Source organism: Cannabis sativa, chromosome 2, assembly GCF_029168945.1.
Source record: "Cannabis sativa cultivar Pink pepper isolate KNU-18-1 chromosome 2, ASM2916894v1, whole genome shotgun sequence".
Taxonomy (NCBI): domain Eukaryota; kingdom Viridiplantae; phylum Streptophyta; class Magnoliopsida; order Rosales; family Cannabaceae; genus Cannabis; species Cannabis sativa.
Genome location: NC_083602.1, coordinates 90,467,120 through 90,480,929, shown reverse-complemented (window position 1 = coordinate 90,480,929; position 13,810 = coordinate 90,467,120). Strand labels below are relative to the sequence as shown.

Genomic DNA, 13,810 nt, shown 5'->3' with positions numbered 1-13,810 from the left:
TTCATGCTACTAAAAAAGATGTTGGAATTCTATTCCCTATTTATCACAACTTGGTAAAAAGATTTTTTAGAATTTTAATTATTATTCCTATAGAATCATTTCTATATATTATAATTTATATCAAATAAAACCTAAATATTTTTGCTTAAATATATGGGGAGGAACTCTTTTATTTTATTGTTATTCATAAAGATCTTGTGACACAATATTACATAATAGCAACTATATTATTTATTTATTTATTTTCAAAATGGCAACTAAATTATTATAAAGATATTGTATTTTTTTTTTTTTGTTCTTTTTAAGTGCATTCTCCAAAAGGTGCACCAATATAAAAATTAAGGTTCAAACATATACCACTAACATAAATAGATTGTCTGAACTATATTTTTAATGTACCAATTTTTTTTTGAATTTTTCAAGAATTTATAAAATGTTTGAAACAACTACAATGTACACTATTTATTAAAGAGTCCTATATTACTAATGTGTGGAAAAATAGTATTATATATAAGATGAATGAGCTACTCCTCTTATTAATAATTGATTTTAAGATTGAACCTATATACATTTCTAGGCCTGACCCTGGCATAGATGACCTAGGCCTGTGCCAGGGGCCTAATTTTTTTTTTCTCATTTTAAAATTATATATTTTTAATGATTTTGATAAATAACACATTTTTACTAAATCATGGCCTAATCTTTTTTCTTATAGCCCACTAAATTTCAGGACTGACTCTGTGCTTCCGAATTCTATAAGTGCCATATAAAAGAAGGGTTGTTCATTGGACTACATCCAATGTTGTTGTTAGGCATATCCAGCTGTGATCCAATTATATATTGGATATTAGATTTTATCATCCAATTAGATCTAATTAATTATAGTTAATTAACTAATTGATCCAACATCCATTGGATATTTGACTGGATCAGTTTTACGCGTTGAATGTTTTTCATTTATATCTATTGGTTTAATTCAAGTTTATCCAATATTTTAAACCTAATATTTTTTTTATCAGATTAGATTAATCAAATATTTTAAATTTAATATGTATCCAAAAAAATTAGAGTAAAATTTTAATATATATAATTTACGTATAACAACATAAAATTTAAAATCTAATCTAAACTAAATAAAAATACTAATTTATTCAATTATATATTGGATGTATTGAATTTTTGGACATCTAACATCCAATCCGATTCAATTGAATATTCAAAAATAACATCCAATCCGATTCGATCATAATTGAATAATTAATATTTTCTTATGGTGTGTTATTCATGATTGTCTATTCTTCACCATCGACACATCTCAGAATTCGATTGTTGCTCCTTGTGTAACAGAGCCAAAGAAACCATCCCTCATGCTCTTTTTTTCTGCAAACGTGCTAAGAAAGTGTGGCAACACTCTGCCTTCAACATCTCTGATCTGCTAGCACCAAACATGAAATTAAAGGAATTTTTCTTCATGTCTCAACCTTATGGTCTTCCTTACAGCTAGAACAATTTGCTACTATATTATAGAGCATTTGGTCTGAACGAAACAAAAAGAGGCATGGAACTAAACCGAAACCACATGATGTACTCTTTTATTTTGCTCTCTCCTATTTGGAGGATTTTCACACTACAAGATACAAACCACCAGTAAAGGATTCGGTTACTGCTATAGCCTCATCTTCAGCAAACAACTCTGCAATTTCTTGACTGAATCCTCCTTCGGGTCGCATGAAACTGAACACAGACGCAACAGTCAATGCAAGGAATCAAATGTCCGGATTTGGTGCTGTTTTAAGAAACAGCTCAGGTGACATTGTTGCGGCAATGTCCTGCCCCATTAAATGTTGTTTCTAACCTGACATTATCGAAGCGTTAGCTCTAATGCATAGTCTACAGTGGATCAAAGACCTTCAACTACCAGTGCTCTTCATCGAAACGGATTCTCTAGCTGCAGTTAAAGGACTACTTTCTTCGCATGAGCTAGTTTCTGATTTCCATAGTTTGCTTAGCAACATTTCTCTTTTAGTTTCCAATTTTCCTGGAGCCCAGATCTTACATGTTTACAGATCTCTTAATAATGCCGCTCACTTTATACTGGCTAGGTTTGCTCTTTCAGCGAAAACTAAATGTTCATGGTTGGAGGAAGTTCTTCCGCCAATTATGCCTATTGTATTTTAACCTTTCGTTTCAATATAATAGTATTTTATCTAAAAAAAAAAAATAGTAAATTAAATTAGAACAATTTATACACTGCCTTTAAGTGATAGATTTCCCTTCCTAATAATAAATTTAGTGTAAATTTATTTTTTTTCAATTAAGAAATACTAAATTATCTATTTTTTTTAGAGTATAATAATATATGAATTATCTATTGGAGTCAAATTTGAAGATGAAATAAAATAAAAGTGTTTTTTCGTCAAAATGAAAATAAATTAGTTCGTGGGTTTTCCGCCAACTCTAATTTAAACCGTACAAAACACTCAATTAAGTACCCTAATTTACATAAGCTGCTACGTCATCAGCCTCACAAGTCAGTGGCATTTTCGTAATTAAATCCCATTACCAAGCCTGTTTCTTTCAACCACCGCATGTGCCCTCTTCTTCTTCTTTTATTATTAATAAAAATCAAATTAATGACGTCAGTTTCAGTTATCGGGAACCACCCGCAACCAAAATTTAATTCACGGAACGTTTACACTCCGTTAACTCTAACGGCAGATTCCATGTTGTAACGGTAACGATAACGGCTACTTTTGCTTCCCAATAATTGTGGTCTACATAGCTATATAGAGATATATATAGAGAGAGAAAGCACTATAGTCATCTTTCTTACCTTAGATTAAACTCTCTCTCTCTACGGCTCCGGTGAAATAATCCGATTCCGGCCGATCAGTTACAAAGGGTTAGTCTCAGAAATAAGATCGATCCAAGAATAATCCGGTAAAATTAAAATATATTAAATGTTTAGTTTTATTTTTATTTTTGTATGTGTGAATTTATAATATATTATTATTACTGAATATTTTTTCATTTTTGTTATAATTTTTATAATTTGAATTTGGTATGAAGTAGTACTGTTGTGTCTCTCTTCTAGTTTAATTTTATCTAAAAAAAGAAAAACTGTTATTGAAACGACTGATAACTGTGTGTGTGAAAAAAAATTATATATATAGCTCATACAAGACTTTTATATATGGATCTATATATATATATATAATTGTATAGTCTCTGTCAGTCTTGATTTCAATTCTAATATATATATATATCGACAAGGAAAGTGTTATTCTTTTGGAATAGAATTAGAAATAATATATGAATATTAGAATTAATATTTTTCTATTTATAAGAGAGAAAGCTGCAGAAATATTAGGGTTTTCAAGAATATGTGTACTGTATATTTATATATATACTAGCTAGGGTTTTTTTTTTTTTTTTAATTCTAGAGTTTTACGTGAGATAGAGAGGAAATTAAGAGTGAAAAACATTATTTTTTGAATAATTAATAAAAATTTATTAATAGTCATGATAAATATAACCAAACATAACTATATACCATTTATTTCCTGTATGTACATGTTCATTTAATTGGTCTTTTATATAATATATATATATATATACAGAACTAACATGTTGTTTGTTTGGTTTTCTGTTATAGAGGATATTGAATAATATTATGGAGAGAATAAGTGGTGGTGATTTGTTTAGTAGGGGTAGTAACACTGATCAATTATCTCATGTCCCACAACAAAGTAGACGTGACAAATTAAGAGTTCAACAATCAAACCAACTTCATCATCATCAACAACAACATTTCAATTTCGACCCAACTTTTCTTTCTTCAGAAATGATCAGTTTTTCCAAGAATAATAATAACAACCAACCAAATTCAGGTGATCAGGTTATTAATAACTACTTGGAGGCAATGGTCATGTCAGGAAACGAGCTTGCTCTTCTCCCAAATTTCCCTAATAATAATAATAATAACCAATCAATAACTACCACATTATTGCCTAATAATAATAATTTACAAGGTCTTTCTCTTTCACTCTCTTCTTCATCAAATCCTCCTCCACCTCATCATGATCAAACTAATAAAATATTATTATCATCTTCAACTTCTTCTTCTTCTTCTTCTGCTTATATGGGTTCCATTTCAAACCCGTATAGGAATTCGGGTCCACTCGGGCCGTTTACGGGTTACGCTACAATTTTAAAGAGTTCCAAATTTTTAAGACCTGCCCAGCAATTGTTGGATGGGTTTTGTTGTGGGTCCAATCAAGATCATCCTATCATCAATGCTAGAACTACTACTACTACTGATAATGTTTCTGTTGGTATTTCGGGTTCGGGTTCGGGTGGTTCTAATAATTATGAGATTATTAGTAATATTGGAGGAGAACATCAACAACAACAACATAAAAAAGCTAAGCTCCTTTACATGCAAGAAGAGGTATGTACTACTAATTTTATTTATTTATTTATATATTTTATATTTAAAAGTAAATAATCACATAAGTAAATAAATAAAATTTTGAGTTTGTAATAAGGAAAATAAAAAAAAATGTAATTTTTCTTTAATTAGGATACATGGAAGACATAAATAAAAACATGTAATATGAATTATATCTAAATTATATTTTTATAAATTCAAAAAGAAATATATGTGACAAAATTTGAGGAAAATTGTAAATAAAATTTTGAGTATTTATTCAGCAATTAATTATGTGATGATTTAATAATTAATTCTGAGTGTGTATCTTTTGAAACTACTGTTGAAACATGTGGTAGTAGCTATAGTTTCTGCAATATATGGCTATAATTTTTGTTTGCATTGATTATTGTGCTATATATTGATAGACCTATATATATGTATAGGAATAGGAGAGATTCTCTTTATTAATTATATATATTAATAGTAGGTGGATTCTAATTAATGGTGTATATATATTTATTTAGGCTGATTATTTAGTCTCAATCAATGAAAAAAATGGAAATAAATTATTAAAGGAAAAAAATAAATGGAAAGGAAAATCGATATTAAATATTGTTGATTTAAGTTACCAAAAGTGTGAAAAGACTAGGGAGTTTGTATAAACCAAATTATGTATAGGGCTCATTTTTAGATGACCTGTTTTTTTGTCATAAATATAAACTATTTATATAATTAAATAAATACATATATTTCCTTGTAAATATATATGTCATATTTTAAGTGGTGGAACTAAGAAGTGAAAATTTTAATTTATCAAAAAAGAAAAGGTCACTAATTAGTATTAATTAGTGAAACATAGTATTACGTTTACGTACGTACGTAATTATCATTAATGATGTAATAATTTAGTTAGGATTAATATTTTATCAATATGAACTTAGTACTCATAGCTGATCCTCTAGATTTTTTCTTAATGAGTTGTTGGCTCATTTTTCTGAAAATATTCTAAATAATTAACACAGATTTTAATTAATTTTCAAAGGAAGAAATATATTCATTTTTTAATTGTGACATATGTTTTTTATTCTAGTATCATAACCCTGTAATTCCTAATATGTTGTTACCTGTAATATATATAAAAGATATTTCAACGTGAATATATATAGAGTATGATATATATATATATAATTACATTAGAATACAAGAAAAATTATATGTATATATATACACACCATGTTATATACTGAATTTTTAAATATTAAAAAGGTATTTCTGAACCGCCGTGATTGTAGATATTGTGATATATTAGGTGAGTATGGTTAGAAATAATGAAATGGAATGAAATATTGAAAAGAAATAATTTTTATTTTTGGTTATATTTTAAAGTATTAAAATGTTATTATGCAATATTTTTTTGTTTACTTTGAAATAGAAGTAATCAGAGTTCTAATACAAAAAGAGAAATATTTCAATAATTTGTTATCAATTTTTTTAATGAATTACCATTTATTTCTATTTCTGTTCATATTTCTATGTTTTTAATTTTTCCAATCAAACGCTGAGAAAAATTTGATTCATTCTTAATATTGTGTTTTCGGATCCCTAGTAAACTAATTAGGGTTTTTGTGTACATGAGTTACAAAAACATATTTAGGTCATTAAATCACTCATTATTAATAATCATGAAACCAATAACAATTTGTTCAAAATTGGTTATTACTCTGGTTTTGATTAATTAATCTCACTACATAGCTAGGCAATTGGAACAATGTATCCTTGTAATTTCTTAACTGTACATATATATATATATATTATAATTAGTTAAATTAAAGTTGATATATAATGTATGGGATACGATTTTGTCCCGTGATGTACTTTCATGGAATGTATTTTGTAATGTACGATAGTCGTTAAATGGGGGACTTATTTGATCTGAACTGGGGTTGATCTAAGAGTAATTAGGGTTAAAAAATGGTAACGTACCCTGAGATCCATTTAATATTCTCTGACACATATCTAATATATTTATATATATTGATGATATATGAAACTTGAATGACTTGGTTGAAGCATGATTCATGAAACTTCAATCACAAAAATATGTATGGTCCCCTACCATTTTTTTTCCTTTTTATTTTTTTGTTATTGACATCCACTAATAAATCATATCAAATTATATTCTTCTCATGTCAAAAACAATAATTTAAAGGAAAAAAAATATAGCCTTTATTACCTATATATATAGTATTAGTAGGGACACATGATTAGGCTTTTAATTAACAGTGCTCACCACTTATATTTGCTAAATTGCTAGCTAGCTAGGACCCTTTTATAATCAATAATTTTTTCTTTTCCACTTTTGGACTAATGGCCAGATTAAATCCTTGTTGATTGATGAAAAGACACTAGTTTTAGATTTTTCTTTCAACTATTCTTCCATAATTAATCACCAACATTTATGCCCTAGTAAAACCAATGTGGTCCTCTTATATATATTAGTACACTTTTTATTATTATTATTGAAACGTTTTTATATATTAAATTTTTTGAATTACACACCTAAACTTTGATCTAGAGTCACCTGCTTTAATTTGTGCTACTCTTTTTGAGTATTGCCTAATAAGACTATATGAAGAGTATTGTTATTTGAGATCTTAATGTCTAACACTATACAAATTCCCAGTTAATTTCCAATATAATTATTATTAATCAAAATGTGTAAGATTTGATATTAGAACAAAAACAATATGTTATACATGCTCCTTCTACTTTCACTCTATATAGTAAATTCTATTATATACATCAAACATAATCATGCCAATTACTAACTAAAAATTCATCTAGGGAACATAGTATGGAAAAAGTAATTTTTCCAAAAAATAGAGTTCTTAATTTATTGATTCAATTCAAACACGAGAAAATATAATCCAAAATCTTAACAAGGCTAAAACCTCATCATCTTTTTCTTCCAAAAAAAGAAAAAAGATATGAATATTGAATGTGCATGATTAGCCACTTTTGATTGGTCTAGCTAGCTAGTACATACAATATAGAAAAATACTAAAACTATTATATCGTTATCAGAGTAATTAAGTATCAGGTCACATATTATTTATCTTAATAACTATTATAAAATATTGCTACTGATTTATAAGTTGCTACACACAATAGAAATGCTCTACAATATAACATCATAATATATAAGTATTTATTTTATAACTCTTTGTGATGATAATTATGATGTTTTTGTTGTTCAATTAAGGTTAGCAAAAGGTACAAGCAATACTGTCAACAAATGGACATGGTGGTATCCTCATTCGAATCGGTCGCCGGCCTCAGTTCATCAACGCCATACGTGTCGTTAGCCCTAGAAGCCATGTCTCAACATTTTCGGTGTCTTAAAATGGCGATTTCGGATCAATTAAAACACACAAGGAGAGCCTTGGGAGAAGAAATAATATTGTCATCATCATCATCACCTACAAGTAACAATAATAGTAAAGATAATCATCATCAAAGGCTAAAATATAATAATAGCATCAACATGGATTATCATGAAATAAGTTTCCAAAAGCACATGAATAATAATAATAATAATAACAACAAGTCAAGTAGTAATAGTAATAGTGGGCCAAATAAGTTGATGATGAGTTTCCAACAAGAACAACAACAACAACAACAACCAGTTTGGAGGCCCCAAAGAGGCCTACCAGAACGTTCTGTGGCTGTTTTAAGAGCCTGGCTCTTTGACCATTTTCTTCACCCGTATGTAATATATATCTTATTTTCTTTCGAAATATATATATATATATATGACATGATATATATAGTAAGTTATGTTTTTGTGTTTTTTTAAGGTACCCTACTGACACAGACAAGCACATGTTGGCTAATCAAACGGGTCTAACACGAAACCAGGTGGGCTACTCTTTATTCTTCTTTGTCTATTTTCTTTTTTTAGTTTACTCATCCTAATAAAACTTAGAGCATTGGATACTAGTAGTGTCCATATGTTTATAGGATCTAACACTTACATTACAAAAAATGTCACTTTTACCAGTACAGTTCGTTATTGCGCTGGTAAAAGTTACTTTTACCAGTGTATTTCATAAATTGCGCTGGCAATGAAGTCAAAATTTTACCAGCGTACATTTGCAGTGGCTAAAATCTAACTTTTACCATCGCATTTACGTGCTGGAAAAAGTCATCTTTGCCAGCGCTTTTCATTTGATGCTGGCAAAAGTTCTAATACTTACATTGATTTGCCAATCCCATTTTACCAACACAGCACAAGTAAATTCTATTTTACCAACGCAATACTAACTTTTATCAATACAAAAATGTACTGGCAAAAGTGACATTTCTTATAGTATTAATTACACTAATAATAATATGATACCGAAAAGAGTGTTAAGCACTACTAATGCATTTTTGAAATACTATAAAACATGTGTCTGTTATTTGATGTGACTAAATATATCAATAAAAGAAAATTTGTGTGTTTAATTTGTTCCACATTATTAGTGAGTGATTTATAGAATTTATATTACACTTGTAACTACTAACCATTAAGCTCATGATAAAGTTTTAGTGATGTGTATGTGTTTTGTTCTATGTTGCAAGAATTTTAAGGTGTCAAATATGTGAAAAACAAATATTAGAATGCACTATAATGATGTGTCATATCTTGTATTGTTTGACATATTTTTTTCATTGATAAATTTAATTATATCAAATACAATATTTTTTAATAAAAATCACAAGATTTATTAATTAATAAGTTCGTTCAAAACAATAGAATGCAGTACATTTTTTAAAAATAATGCATTGATGCATTTTTATATATTTCGGTATTAAAAAAAATTAGTTTAATTTTTTTACAATTATTTATGTTGTAATTATTAAAGACATACATTTTACAAAATTTTAAAAAATTTAACATGTCGAAAACAAGTTTCAATTAGTCTATTGCACGCATGAATATTTTAATTTACAGGTGTAAAATAGAATGTTTGAACTATATTTTTTGAGTGTTAAATATTTTCAACTTTTTAAAATTTTGTAAAATGTATTAAATAACTACAATATAGACGACTATAAAAAAAAAAAGTTTACGCAAAAAAATTCTCTTAAATACCAAAACATATTAGAATGCATCGGTATATCCATTTTAAAAGATAAAATTTTTCAATTACATATATGCATCTCTTGCAACATGTTTAATATATAGGATCATCTTCATCTCGAATGAAAATTATTATTATATATATTGATGAATGAATGACATGTTGTTTTTAATGATTATTAGGTATCAAACTGGTTCATTAATGCTCGAGTTAGAGTTTGGAAGCCTATGGTTGAAGAAATCCACACCCTTGAAACCAAAGGCACATTGACTAATAATACTACTTCTAATACTACAACTACAGATCATGATCATCATGATCATCACCATCATCATACAATTAGTAATATTATTAAAAACCATAATGATCATGATGATGATCATAATGATGAGCAGAATTCAACCAAGGTTGTTGGTCATTTGATTAATAAGGAATTGGAATATTGTAGTGGAACATCCTACTCAACATCACTACCATACCTTAATAGAGACCAAATATCTCAAGGTAGTCATCATCATCATCAAGAAAAGAGGTCGAGATTGGACGGTCATGATCATGATGATGATGATCAAGTTCAAACACTTGTGGGGTTTGTGCCATACCATCGAACTGAGCTTCAAGTTTGGAGTAGTCATAATGCTCCACAATAAACCCAACCAAACTATTATTACATAATCTCAATGTATAGTAGTAGAACTACAATTATGCTAGCTAGATAGCTACTAATTATTATAATTAATAATCATAATTATTTTTTACTCTTTAAATTAAGCTGTTTTGTGCGACCAAATAAAATTATTTTGTCATCTATATTGGAATTTTTTGAACTAGGTTTGTGTTTTCGAAACATTGATTTATTTTATGGTTATATAGTAGTATTAGAGAGGCTAGCTTTAAACTAGAGATGTTTACTTTGAGAAGATGTACTTTCAGCTAGAGATGTTTTGATGAGTCGAGGAAGATTATGTTTGGTATGAAAACCTAACATTCTTCCATTGCAAAAGTGGATTTGAAGAAGAAAGTGAGTAGATTCACAAGGCACACTTTTGCAAAGGTGGCTACCATTTATAATGTTTGGATGAGTTAGGAATGATACTTATTGGGAAGGAAAGGTTCTACTATTGTTACTTGTGTGTTAATAGAATTAAAGGAAATGTACAGAGTCGATTTTGGTTTAAGACAGGTTAGGCTTGTGCTTAAGACTCACTATGCCATTGAGTTTTAAAAAAAAAAAAAAGTAAAAATTACAAGAGATATGGTAAGAATTTAAGAGTTTACTTTTTTTTTTATAGCATAATTAAATAATGATAATAATGTATGAGTTTTTTTTTTTTTTTTTTGCTTACATTTTTATGAGCTTTTTTATGCTATAGTTTTGTAAATAACATCTCAAATACCAATTATCTTTTTCATTATTTCCTTCTTTTTTTTAAGAAAATGATAATAAAATTGTAGGAATTTTACTTCTTTAACCCTACACCAACAAAACAACAATGATCGGTTTGCAAGGTCAATTTCGACCTTTTCTCAATCCAAGTGAATTTAGACCAAAACGGCACCACTTTGACCAATACAACCACAAATCTTTGTGTCTTTAACCCACAGCCAAAGAGACCTTTCAAGAAAAATCTAGAAACCCTAAGAATCAAATACAACACACTCAAACACAGAAATCAAACCCTCGAAACCCTAGCAGAGCAAGTTCTTCTCAAGATAGTACGGACGTGGTACCCAATATATAATATCCATGCATGCTACTAAAAAAGATGTTGGAATTCTATTCCCTATTTAACACAACTTGGTAAAAAATAATAGGGTTTGATTCGTTTTGGACTGTAAGAGTTTGTCTTAATAACTGGATTGAGTTTGGACGGTAGCTCTAATTTGGATGAATTCAAGCAACAAATTTCATTCAGGAAAATGTTCTCTAATTTAAATATTAAGGTAGAATAAGATGAGATTAGGGGAAGATTTTTTTTAGGTGATTTTAACGATGATGTAGATGTTGTTAAGATGGCTATATAGATTATTTGTTAACATTATTTGTATGGTTAAGAAAATGAGAAATAGGTAGATAGTGAGTTGTTTGGATTTATTGATGGGGAATTATCTGAATTGAGAAATATAGCTTTTGGCAAACTTTTGTGGGATAGAATATTCCATTATATTAACTTGGCATTTATGGATGGTGAAACATCTTTTACAAGATTGAAAAAGTAAAAAGATAAAGTTTATTCTTATAAATTCCAAGATTATCTTTTCACTTTCTTTATATGGTTGTATTAGATTCTTTTTAGCCTAAGTAATAGGACTGACAATACTTATGGTAAGTAACTATTTAAATCATGGGTCCGTCATTCTATGTGTATGTTTGATGAAGTGATTGAGTTGTTAAAGAGCAAGGGACGTGGATCCACAGTGGTCGATGATGTGATTAAAAAGGTTGTTGACTCTTTTGATGAGAATGTTGGTTATTCTCTGTAACGTCCCCGCTTCAAGCCTCCATTGGGTCCTTACACCCACAGAATGAATGGCTCTTATACACGAGTACGTCACTCTGGCTGCTTCCTGGATTGATGACTGACCCTACAGACCAACACGAGTGTTTCCAGCGTGCTTTGTCCTCACTCGCACGCTTCCTGGGAAAACTTCCCAGGAGGTCACCCATCCTGAAATTACTCCCAAGTCAAGCTCGCTTAACTGTGGAGTTCTTTCGTGATGGGCTGCAGAAAAAACAAGATGCACCTTGTTGATATAGGTAGTACCAATCAATCCATTTAAGCTCTCTTTAAGCGTGTAGTCCCATACCTACACGGTCTCGGGAATCATCCCACTTGACCTTCCCCGGGCGGTGTGGGATTGCACGAGCTACCGGTATTTCCCCTTACGGATCACGGGACTACTGACTGTCACAATCACCCCCCCTTACGGGGTCCGACGTCCTCGTCGACCACACTTCCGGCTGGGTCAAGGCTCTGATACCATTTGTAACGTCCCCGCTTCAAGCCTCCATTGGGCCCTTACACCCACGGACTAATGGCTCTTATACACGAGTACGCTAGTCTGGCTGCTTCCTGGATTGATGACTGGCCCTACAGACCAACACGAGTGTTTCCAGCGTGCTTTGTCCTCACTCACACGCATCCTGGGAAAACTTCCCAGGAGGTCACCCATCCTTGAAATTGCTCCAGGCCAAGCACGCTTAACTGTGGAGTTCTTTCGAGATGGGCTACCGAAAAACAAGATGCACCTTGTTGATATAGGTAGTACCAATCAATCCATTTAAGCTCTCTTTAACTGTGTAGTCCCATACCTACACAGTCTCAGAATCATCCCACTTGACCTTCCCCAGGCGGTGTGGGATTGCACAGCTTACCCGGTGTTTCCCCTTACGGATCACGGGACTACTGACTGTCACATTCTCCGGACTCATCTTCACCGAAGGTATATTTCTATTTTGTTATGATTTTACTTATTTTGTTTATAATCGATTAAACTTTTTTATTATTATTATATTTTTAGGTGTGGTTATTATTTAGAAATCGAATATTTAATGGTTTTTTTATTTTTTTTTCCTTATATCTAATTTGTAGTGTTTTTTTTTTTTTTTCTGTTATGATTATGTGTCTTATTAATAGTTATATGCTTATGCTGTTTTTGTATCAAATCTTATTATGTTTGTTTTTTGTTTAGGTCTTGCATAAAAATGTAGTATTTGATTTTGATGATGGGTCAAGTGAGTTGCAATTGTCTGTTTTGAGAAAGTGATTTATTATTTTTGTTAGTCTAGTATTTATTATGTTTTTTTTTTGTTCAAAAGGTTTTTGCTGGAGTTTTCAAAGATAAACAAGAGGGGTATACAAGTTTTCATATGATAATATTGATGTTGATCAATGATCTTTTTGAATATGGTTGACAACAATAATTATGAAGGTATATATGTTACCCATGAATAATGTTCAAAAATGGATGAAAAATGATGTTGGTTTTAATAGGTGATAATCTTTCTCAGCTACATATTAATGATTTTGGTTCTTCATAACCAAAAGATAAACAAAAGAAGGTGAATTAAAATGACAATTAATGTAGAAGTTGATCATAGGAAAATCATTTCATTTTGTGAAAGAGATTATTAGTATTAACTCCACTGGGTACCAAGAGTACATTGCATGGATCGATTAATGAACAAAAAAAGTATGTATAATTTTTCTGTAACTATTTTTTTGTTAGTTTTTTCAATTGTATTTTTTTA

At 29.6% G+C, this 13,810-nt stretch overlaps 1 protein-coding gene across 2 annotated transcripts; it reads left to right on the top strand.

Moving 5' to 3' along the window:
* The first annotated feature begins 2,799 nt into the window (after positions 1 to 2,799).
* LOC115720529 (BEL1-like homeodomain protein 9) lies at positions 2,800 to 10,368 on the top strand. Of its 2 annotated transcripts, none has more exons than XM_061111006.1 (5): positions 2,800 to 2,902; positions 3,656 to 4,450; positions 7,695 to 8,197; positions 8,290 to 8,350; positions 9,741 to 10,368. In XM_061111006.1, exons 2-5 carry the CDS (start codon positions 3,674 to 3,676, stop codon positions 10,206 to 10,208), a joined length of 1,809 nt encoding a protein of 602 aa, XP_060966989.1. In that variant the 5' UTR covers positions 2,800 to 2,902; positions 3,656 to 3,673; the 3' UTR covers positions 10,209 to 10,368. The 2 variants fall into 2 exon arrangements, with proteins under 2 accessions (XP_060966989.1, XP_060966988.1); XM_061111005.1 differs by having other exon boundaries at positions 2,803 to 2,940.
* The last annotated feature ends 3,442 nt before the right edge of the window (positions 10,369 to 13,810 follow it).